Source organism: Gopherus flavomarginatus, chromosome 4 (genome assembly GCF_025201925.1).
Source record: "Gopherus flavomarginatus isolate rGopFla2 chromosome 4, rGopFla2.mat.asm, whole genome shotgun sequence".
In the NCBI taxonomy this organism is placed as follows: Eukaryota; Metazoa; Chordata; order Testudines; family Testudinidae; genus Gopherus; species Gopherus flavomarginatus.
The window spans coordinates 168,762,339-168,772,961 of NC_066620.1; the positions used below are offsets into that span (position 1 = coordinate 168,762,339).

The 10,623-nt window shown below is 47.7% G+C and overlaps 1 protein-coding gene across 1 annotated transcript; it reads right to left on the minus strand.

Moving 5' to 3' along the window:
- Nucleotides 1-8,353: 8,353 nt before the first annotated feature.
- LOC127049748 (uncharacterized) lies at nucleotides 8,354-10,224 on the minus strand. Its single transcript, XM_050951008.1, has 2 exons — nucleotides 9,847-10,224; nucleotides 8,354-8,960 (listed from the first exon to the last, which is right to left on the minus strand). Exons 1-2 carry the CDS (start codon nucleotides 10,034-10,036, stop codon nucleotides 8,431-8,433), a joined length of 720 nt encoding a protein of 239 aa, XP_050806965.1. The 5' UTR covers nucleotides 10,037-10,224; the 3' UTR covers nucleotides 8,354-8,430.
- Between the last annotated feature and the right edge of the window lie 399 nt (nucleotides 10,225-10,623).

The window sequence follows — 10,623 nt, forward strand, 5'->3', positions numbered from 1 at the left end:
TCATGTGGATATTAAAGTTCAGCCCACAAATTTAGAAAATATTAAGTTACCTTAACATGACATTATCTGAAGTAGTTTTGTTTTATTCAAAATTCAATGTGGAAAGTAAATATTTAATAGGTGCCTCAAGTGATTAGGAATGAAAATAAAAAGGACAGATTAAAGGTGCGAGAGGGATTAATGAAGGATATTGTTGAATACATGATTTGAGCTAACGTGAACAAAGAGGTTTTCATTTCAAAATGAAACTTCTGTCGTTAAAGAGAAATGTTGGAGAAAGGAAGTTCTCTGTTAGCACAGAACCAAGGAATCACTTAGATTGAAAGGAGCATCTAACTAGTCATCTGGTCCATCATGCTGTATCGAGACAAGAGGGATTTTCTTATCCCTAAATGATGTGGGGAGGGTCTCAGAGTCCAGAATTGCAGCCCTAGCAGGACCATCTACATTGCTATTTAGTGTGAGCCTCAAGACCCTGAGTCAGTTGACCCAGCCTCTGAGATTCACTGACACGGGAGGTCTTATTGCAGTGTAGATGTTCCCTCAGTCTTTTACATTATATCCTATTTTACAAAACAGTGATTTCACATTGGTGACATGGTGATGCGGAATGAACCATCACCATGTCGCTGCACCTAAATAGGGACCTAACCAATTGGAGGAGAAAAAAGATCTCACTCAGGCTCTGATCATGCAATTAGAAGAGTGCCAGGGGATCCCAGTGCCTATGTAGTTCTCTTTGCAAGAGCAGGACCTTACATCTTAGAGTCCTTATACCTGTAATACTTCTGTGTGTCCAACCCGGTCTATTTTTCATGCATTTTTTGCATATTTAAAATCTACTATAATTCAAGATCCTTCTCTCTCAAACTACTGCGTATCCAGTGAGCTCTCCTCAGATGACCCGGTCAGGGGCATCATTATTTATTCAGTCTCCTCTCTGAACCTCATTTTAATTATTTCAGCTTCATTTCTCCAAGTTGATACTGTATGTCAATCCTACCCTTTAAAGTGTTTGTGAGCCGTCCCTGATTTACAGCATAATTTGCGTTGCATAATAATATTAGCCATGTAAGGAGAGATTCTCACCTGGTGTGAATCAGATCAAATCCATTGTCATTGTGACTGTGGTGAGCAATTACTCCAGAAAAGATGTCCTTATGGGGTGAAAAGTGTTCAGAGTGGCACAGAAAAAAGTGATTTTCTGTGTCCAGCTAGCTGTTTCAGTGTTCCTAGAGAGCCCAGGAATTATACTACTTAGTCTTGAGCACTATGTACTGGCACTTTATTTAATAACTATTTACATCTATGCAGAGGTAAAGCATTCTTGTAACATCTCTCATCATGGAAACAGAATAATTTCAATTAACTACACAGTCCTTCAAATGACCAGGTAACTTCACATCTCTTCTACTTCATGTGGTTCCACTTTGAGTCTCTTCCTCCTACTCCATTTTGGTCTCAGGAGATATCAGTGCCAGTCAATTTTCTGACATTGATTTTACAGACTCCCGAGGGTCACCACTTGGTGAAATCCCCCTCACAGTCACGACTCATCTCCCTGCATCTACAGCCACATGGGAGGCCTTCACCTGGATCATCCCTTGAGGACAATTGCTTCTTTGCTGCTCTTAGAAACTGATGGCAGAGTTGTCCTTAAATGTCTATCATGTCTGAGTTTAGTTCTTCTCTGTGCCTATATGTCCCTGCTATCCCTGTTTTGTCTGTCTTGTTAGATGCTGGTTGTTCTGTTACTGGTTCTCCTATCTGGGATTTATGGAGCTTTTTATTACCTCTGTGACAGTAGTATTTGGCTTGCTGTCACTGATGTTTAATGTGTTCTGTATCTTTCCCTCTACAGCTGACTTCATCATCTTTGGTGTCTAAAACTAGGTGATCTCTAACAAGTTAGTAAGTGCGCCATATTGCATGATGATGTTAACTGGTACAGCCTGGTTGCATAATGGTCTATAGTTTGTTTTAGTTTTCTCTGATGTTGAAAATCTCTCTCATATATTACATTTTTTAAGCATAAAGTAGTTTTATAAAGCATCTAAGATTTTAGTTACATCTTGCCTTTATTAGCTATAAATGCTAAGAAATGCAAATACATGGAGATATATGTGAAAACTAGAGCTTCTTCGGGACTTCATGGATAAACTATAAGACTGGACAAAGAAAGCATAGCAGTCTGAGTGGCTATACTGAATACCACACTGAGTAAAGCCAGTTCGTGGCCATTATTGAAGTGACACAGTACATATGGTTAGCCAAAATGAAAAATTGCTGTAGTAAAAATGGTTTACTTCTGACACTATGTTAAAAGCTGTGGTAAAAGACTGCGCAAAGGAATCCATTTGTCATGCACAAGTACAAGTTTTACTGGTCCTGAAAATCCCAGGAATTATGCTATATCTTCCTGAGCACTATCTACCGGCACCTCATCTATTTCCACATATACAGACTAGATCTGGTCAAAAGATTGATATGTCAAAATTGAAAGGTTCTGTGGGAACATGGCCACTTCAACATAATTCCAACAGAAATTAGCCAGGATGGGCAGCGATGGTGTCTCTAGCCTCTATTTGCCAGAAGCTGGGAATGGGCACCAGGGGATGGATCACTTAATGATTACCTGTTCACTCCTTCAGAGGCACCTGGCAGTGGCCACGGTCGGAAGACAGGATATTGGGCCAGATGGACCTTTGGTCTGACTCACTATGGTCATTTTTATGTTTCCTGCCAGCTTTCCTGCCCAGCTCTATGGCAGCTCTGGCAGGCTCCTGGGGAGGCAAGATCCTGAATGTTTTGGGAGATTAAGCTCACAGCTCTTTGGCAACCTGACCTCCGAGGGCTTACAAGGTCTCAGCTTCTGGAAAGCCCACAATCTCTGGGAGCCCAGGCTCCCTGCTTGGCAGGCTGCTGAGGTTCTGGGCATCATTGGGAACTTTGTAAATGTTTTCAAAAGGTCAAAACAAAATGTTGTGTCAACTTTTTAAAAGAAAACTTTGGCATTTCCATTCAATGGGGAGGTACCATTTTTACATTTCCTTTTGGGACAATTTTTTTTTTTGTAATTTTCTGATTTCTCACAGAAAATGAATTCCAGTTGATGACGCACTCTAATACAGACATAGAGCATGCAATAGCATGCTGTCACGCTGTCTGGAGTGATTCACAACAGAGAGTGCCAACCTCAGAGCAGACTGTCAGGAAGCAGGGCAGAGACTAGGGTTGCCCTCCTTGTTTCGCTGGGATGCTCCTGGGATCATGCCCTATCTCCCAGAGGCTACTGACATCAAACCAGGAGATTTTAGGTGCTAAAAGTCCAGCAGCGCAGTGGAGATAAGACAGGCTCCCTGCTAGCCCTGGCCCTGGGCTGCTCCCAGAAGCAGCCAGCACATCCCATGGCCCCTGTGTGCTGCCCTCACACCCAGCACCAGCTCTGCAGCTCCCATTGGCTAGGAACTGCAGCCAGTGGGAGCTGCGGGGGTGGTGCCAGCAGGCAGGGGCAGCTCACAGAGACCCCTGGCCCTCTGCCAAGAGCCACTGCTGGAGGGATGTGACGGTCACTTTTGGGAGCTGCCTGATGTAAGCACCACCCACCCTCTAAACGCACCACAACCCCTGCCCCAGCCCTGAGCCCACACCTGCACTCAAACTCCCTCCCAGAGCCTGCACCCACCCCGGACCCCAACCATCTACACCAGGTTCAGCCCAGAGCCCCCTCCCACACTCTGTACCCCTCTGCCTCACCCCCCAGCCCAAAACATGCAACACCTCCTGCACCCCAATTCCTTGCCCCAGCCCAGAGCCCACACCCCATACTCAAACTCCCTCCCAGAGCCCGACCCCTAACCTCCTCCCACACCCAAACTCCCTCCCAGAGCCTGCACCCCCTCGTGCACTCCAACCACCTGCCCCAGGCTCAGTCCAGAGCCCCCTTCCACACTCCAAACCTCTCATCCCCAACCCCCAAGCCCATAGCCTGCACCCCCTCCCACACCCCAATCCCCTGCCCCAGCCTGGTGTGAGTGAGGATGTGGAGCGCAAGTGATGAAGGGAGGGAGGGAGGAGGCAGGAGTGAGTGGGGGTGGGGCCTTGGGGAAGGGGAGGGGTAATGGTGTTTCGGTTTGTGCGATTAGACAGTTGGCAACCCTAGCACAGACCCAAACTTGTTATGTTCTGAATTAGATTGCACCTACCCAGTGACAAGTGTAAACTCTTAAAGCACTATAACAGTCTTACCATGGAGTCACAGACAGTCCCTTCGGGGATGCCACACAGACAAGATGGATTTAGTGATAGATAGTTGCTATACATCAAAGATCACAAAATATTCAGGCTGCTCCCAATCTCAAGAGACTGGTCACTTATCCCAGGTCAAATCTGTACCTTAGATCTCACACCAAAGACAATGCTTGCACTCAATCCTATAATAAACTATCTACGGATTTGTTAACTAAGAAAAGAAATGAGAGAGTTATTACAAGATTAAAGCAGGCAAACATATATACACAAATGAGTTACAGTCTATGATTTTAAAAGGTGACAGATTTGTAATAATCTGTCAGTTCTGAATGTCTTTTAGTGCTAACCCATGTTGACTCTGGGAATTTCTGCTTCTGTTTCATAGCTCCAGCCCTGTGAGAGTCCAAACAGAAAGATCCAAAATATTCTTGTCAGTTGTTTTTATTTCCTTCTTTCAGAATTCAAGTGGATGGGAAGAGTCCTTTTGTATGTAGCCTCTTCATGGGTATGAGGGGGCAATTAACAAAGTCTTTGTATTATGATGTTCCAGGATAGCCCATTTAGTTTTAATTGGCCTTCTTGATGGGCAGAAGACAATCCTTCTTCACTAGGTTCACAGTTTCAGAACAAACATTTTTTACAATTACAAAGCAAACAAATTAAATATTACCGTACCGCATGTGGTGATATTATACATTAGTGCAGGGTTCTCAAACTGTGGGTTGTGAGGGTCACAGAGTTATTACATGGGGGCTTGCAAGCTGTCAGCCTCCACCCCCAAATCCCACTTTGCCTCCAGCATTTATAATAGTGTTAAATTAAAAAAAAGTGTTTTTAATTCACAAAGGGGGTCACACTCCTAGGTTTGCTGTGTGAAAGGAGTCACCAATAAAAAAGGTTGAGAAACACTGAGTTAGTGCACGCAGCAACTTACAAGCATTTCATAAAAGTCTAAACACATTCTTACAATTCTAATAACCATCTTAACCATACTAAAACACAGGTGAAACAGACGAGTTTCCAGCGATTAATCTGTCACTGCTTGACTGAGTCGGAAAGCCTTGGCAAGAGTTGGCACCTGGTCTGCTAGCATCACACATGCACTCCCGTTTTCTCATGCTGATTCAGATCTGATGGTGAAGGGTGGGATGAAATAATGTCCTGCTGTCAGGGGCCAGGGTGTGAGCAGTTGGACCAAGTGGTTAGAGCTGGAGCCTTTTCTAGTGGGTAAAGTCAGGAAAGGGAACCAGGCATCAGAGCCAAGGGCCAGAGCCAGAATCAGGAATTGGGAGTCAGAGTCATGGTTCAGAGACAGAGTCAGGCACCAAACACAGGCAGAGGGCTGGAGCCGACTAGAACTGGATAGGACCAAGGCTGCCTACAGCAGCAATAGTTACAGACCTGATTACAGCTGGGGACATAAGGTTTAGTAGCCAGCCACCTGGAGCTGCTACTGAATATCAATGCATACCGAGGCTCCTTGCAGTCAGTCCAGTGGGTCAGCCAATCAGGTTCTGTCGCAGATCAGCTGGGTTCATTAACTGGCCTGAGGGTTGAGTTGGCAAGCCTCAGGCTCAACTGAGGGAATTCAGGCCCACAGTTCCTGACACCTCCAGCCTTCCTAGCACCAAAAGAGGCTAATGGCACTTATAGTGCTATCTTACAAAAGCCCTTGAACTCCAGGTGCACAGAGACTTTGAGTGTCTCCACCCCTATGCAGAGCAGAGTAGTGGAAGGAAGGTGGACTACGCATTTGCCCCAGCTCCACTCCAGCCCTTCTAGTTTAGCCAGCCCATCATTCTGTCTGATAGAACTGTAAAAAGACAAGAGATGAGCTCAGCACAGGAATTCAACTAATCTAATCTAACGTGTCTACCTCATTTTCATCCCTTTCACCTAACATTATGCATTAGAAATCTGACAGAGGGCTCTGTCAGATTGAACTATTGAACTCAGAGTGGCAAAAGTCCCTTCCCAGGCTAGAGATTTAAATCATTTTCAAACTTAATTTCCGGCTCCCAGATGGAGAACAAATCTAATCGAGTTTACTTCATTCTTCTGACAAACAGGATAATGTTGTTTGCATACTCAAAAAGGGAACATATCCTAGAAGGCAGCATGGAGACTCACATTACAGCAGACAACAAAGATAATCCTGAAATGTAACATATGTGGATCTGAATGTGAATAGGAATTTGGGTTTAACCTGTTAGATCATTTAGGTCTCCTGCTAACCCCTTTCTAAAATGAAATTATGCATTGTTTACAAGTGAATAGGGCCTGCCGTATACTGTAAATATTCCTTAAAAGAACAAAATCCTAAATCCTTCCTGGATCAGAGAAAACTGGCTATGTTGTCGGGGTGAAATCTTGGCCCTCTTTGAGTCAATGGGAGTTCTGCCAGAATTTCACCCTGAGTATCAAATCCTCTTTAGTGACAACACTCCCAATAAGAACTGAGGCCATGGCTACACTTACAGTTCTGCAGCGCTGGTAGTTACAGCTGTGTTCGTACAGCTGTGTAGGGCCAGCGCTGCAGTGTGGCCACACTGACAGCTACCAGCGCTGCAGTGTGGCCACATTTGCAGCACTTGCAGCACTGTTGGGAGTGGTGCATTGTGGGCAGCTATCCCACAGAGCACCTCGTCCCATTTTGGCACTGTGGCTTGTGGGAAGGGGAAGGAAGTGTGCGGATCTTTCCACTTCCTGTTCCAACACCCCGTGGTGCTTTGCTACACATTCCGAGCAGTTTGGCGGCATTGTGAGTCTGCAGCGCGATTTCTGAGATTTCTGTTACAAATGGAGCCTGACCTGCTGAGGACCTTGCTGATGAAAGTTGCCAGCACATCACGCATGGCAGTGGAGCTATTCCTTCAGCTGCAAAGTGACAGTGAGGAGTCAGACGATGATATTGAAACACCTGACGCTCAAGACACTTAATTGCTTGTGGCAGTAACAGACATGCCCAGCACCGTGGAACGGCGCCTTTGGGCTCGGGAAACCAGCACTGAGTGGTGGGATCACATCGTCCTGCAAGCCTGGGATGACAAGCAGTGGCTGCAGAACTTTCGGATGAGAAAAGCCACTTTCATGGGACTGTATGCTGAGCTCGCCCCTACCCTGCGGCGCAAGGACACGAGATTGAGAGCTGCCCTGCCAGTGGCGAAGCGGGTGGCTATTGCAATCTGGAAGCTGGCAACTCCAGACAGCTACCGATCGGTGGCGAACCAGTTTGGAGTGGGAAAGTCCACCGTTGGAATGGTGCTGATGCAAGTTTGCACAGCCATTAATCGCACCCTGCTAAGAAGAACTGTGACTCTGGGGAACGTGCAGGACATTGTGGATGTGGTTTCCCTAACTGTGGAGGGGCAATAGATGGGACACATATTCCTATTCTGTCACCACCCCACCTGGCATCAGAGTACGTTAATCGCAAGGGGTATTTCTCCCTGGTTCTGCAAGCGCTTGTGGATCACCGTGGGCGTTTCACTGACATTTACTCAGGATGGCCCGGAAAGGTGCATGATGCACGCATCTTTCGGAACAGTGCCCTGTTCAGGAAGCTGAGAGCTGGGACTTTTTTCCCAGACTGCAAGATCACAGTAGGGGACGTCAAAATGCCCACTGTGATCCTTGGAGACGCCGCTTACCCCTTAATGACTTGGCTCATGAAACCGTATACAGGGAAGCTTGACAGGAGCAAGGAATGGTTCAACTACAGGCTGAGCTGGTGCAGAATGCCTGTGGAGTGTGCTTTTGGCCGTTTGAAAGCCCGCTGGAGGTGTCTTTACGGGAAGCTAGATTTGGGGGAAAGCAGCATCTCCGCTGTTATATCCGCATGCTGTACCCTCCATTATAATTGTGAAGGGAAGGGTGAAAGATTCAGTGAGGAATGGACCTCCAAGGTTCGACGCCTAGAGGATGAATTTGCACAGCCAGAGAGCAAGGCTACTAGAGAGGCCCAGGAAAGGGCTTCAAGGATTAGGGATGCCTTAAGGGAGCAATCTGATGCTGAGAGCCAACAGTAATGTTTGGTGCCTTTGCTGTGCTCCTTTCTACCTTGGGGTACAGTATTTACCACTTTCTGCAATAATAAAAACTATTGTAAAAGCCATAAAATCCTTTATTCAAAGTACAGTACATAAAAGGCCAGGGGGGTTAGGATGGTGGACTGTACATTCAGAGGTTTGAATATGTCCTGTTTGGATTGCTGTTCAATGTCTGCTGCACTTCAGGATTACTATGCTGCAGAGTAATGGGGGTGGAGTGCACAGGGTAAGGATTGTAGTTATCAGGGCTGGTAGGTGATCGTACAGGTGTTGGGGGCAGCTGGGGGTAATAAGAAACTGGCTGCTGGAGAAAGGTGTTTTGTGCAAATACTGGTGAACAAGAAAGAGAGCTTTGGGAGGGTTGTGGGTTACCACGGTACAGATCTGCCTGCATGGCTAAGAGAGACTCGAAAGAGTCAGTTTGGCGAGCCAGGAGGCTTATCATGTGCTTTGAGGTTTTTTTGGTAGCCATTTCCTTTCTCCTGCTTTGTGTTTGCCTCCACTCATACATTTTCTCTCTCCATTCCTGCGTCTTCCTACTTTCTCTGTTGTAGTGATTCATAACTGCTTTGATCAAGTCTTCTTTTGATTTTCGTGGATTTTTTCTCAAGTTCTGCAAGCGACGTGAGGCCGGTGATCCGGCTGCATTAGTCAAGGTCACTAAAAAAAACATAGATAGAAACATGTAATACACAGAGGCTACATTGTTTATTATCACACAGTGAAGGAGTTTGTAGACTTTTTGTAGCATCATTCCCACATACCTAACAAAACACAGAGAGGCCAGGGAAGCGAAGGCATGGCGAGCAATGGGGTGAGTGTTTCTGCCCTGACTTCACCTGGGAGGGGAAACTGACTGATGGCTCACTGGGGTTTATCTGCACTGGGTAGAGGAGGTAGCTGGTGGCCTGCACAGGGGACAGTAGGGAACATGAAGCTGTCGAGCTGCTGGCGGGGGGGGCGGTCTGCGGCTACCTGCTGGAAGGGGGTGGGGAGACCGGAACGCACCGCGGTGCTGGCAACCTGCTGGAAGGGGGTGGGGAGACCAGAACGCACCACGGTGCTGACTGCCTGCTGGAAGGGAGGGGGAGACCGGAACGCAATGCGGTGCTCACGACCTGCTGGCGGGGGAGGGACCGCGAACCTGGCGCCCTGCACTGAAGTATCCCTAAATTCTCAACAGGGTTTCCTACTGCCGGATATATCACTGCTGCGTGTTACCTGAAAAGAGAGGGAGGGTCTTCTACAGCAATGTGGATTCCGCCCTGGCCCCTATGCAGCTTGCCGGTGTGCAGCCATGGTCCCCCCACCCCTCGCTGCACAGTGGATCGGACGAGTTAGCCTGACCGGGACAAGGACCACGGTGGCTCTCCCTATAAACTTGCGAAAGCACATTGCCCACGCTCTGGCTGCAACTTTTCAAGAGATTACAGAGGCCGATTACAGAGACGTGATAGAGCAAATCAATGGGCTATTCCACGTTTAGGCATGCATGCAGGCAGCCATAACCCAAACTCTCCTCTCCCTAAACATAAAATCTGCTTACCCCGAGCATGCTCCTCTGCTTCTTCACCAGCAACTTCCCGCTGCTGCGACTGGCTAGCCTCCTCCTGGCTTGAGAAGAGCTCCTGGCTGCATGCCTCCTGGGACTCCAGGGTGTCTCCCTCCACCCCAGTAGCCTGACTCTCGGCTTCCTCTACACCCTCCCCCACTTCTCCCTGCTCTGAACTCTCCATCGTGCTCCTAGGATTGGCAGTGGGGTCACACCCAAGTACGGCATCCAGCTCCTTGTAAAAACAGCAGGTCGTAGGGGCAGCTCCTGAGCGGCGATTTCCCTCACGGGCTTTGCAGTAAGCACTGCGCAGCTCCTTAATTTTTACCCTGCACTGCAACGCGTCCCGTTCATGGCCCCTTATCAGCAAGGACTGTGATATCTGCTCCGGCTGGAGCGCAGCTGTGCTTGCACAGCTTCCTCACCCCAAACACTGATGAGGTCCTGCAGCTCGGAACTGTTCCATGCTGGGGCTCGTCTGGGGCGTGGAGGCATGGTCGCTGATTGATTGATTGCACTCCACACCTGGCTGAGCAAACAGAAAGGGGATTTTTAAAATTCCCGGGGCATTTAAAGGTGGGGTCAGCTGAGCCCAGGGCAGTGGAGTGTGCAGGATTACTAGAGAGGCTTAAAGGGTATGCTGGGATACCTCCTTATACCCCGGAGATCAATAAAAGTGCTGGTGGGGTCCACACTTGCTGACCAGCGCTGCATCACCAGCGCTGGAATCGCTACACCCGAGGCTCAACCGGGTGTACAGCCAGCGCTGCA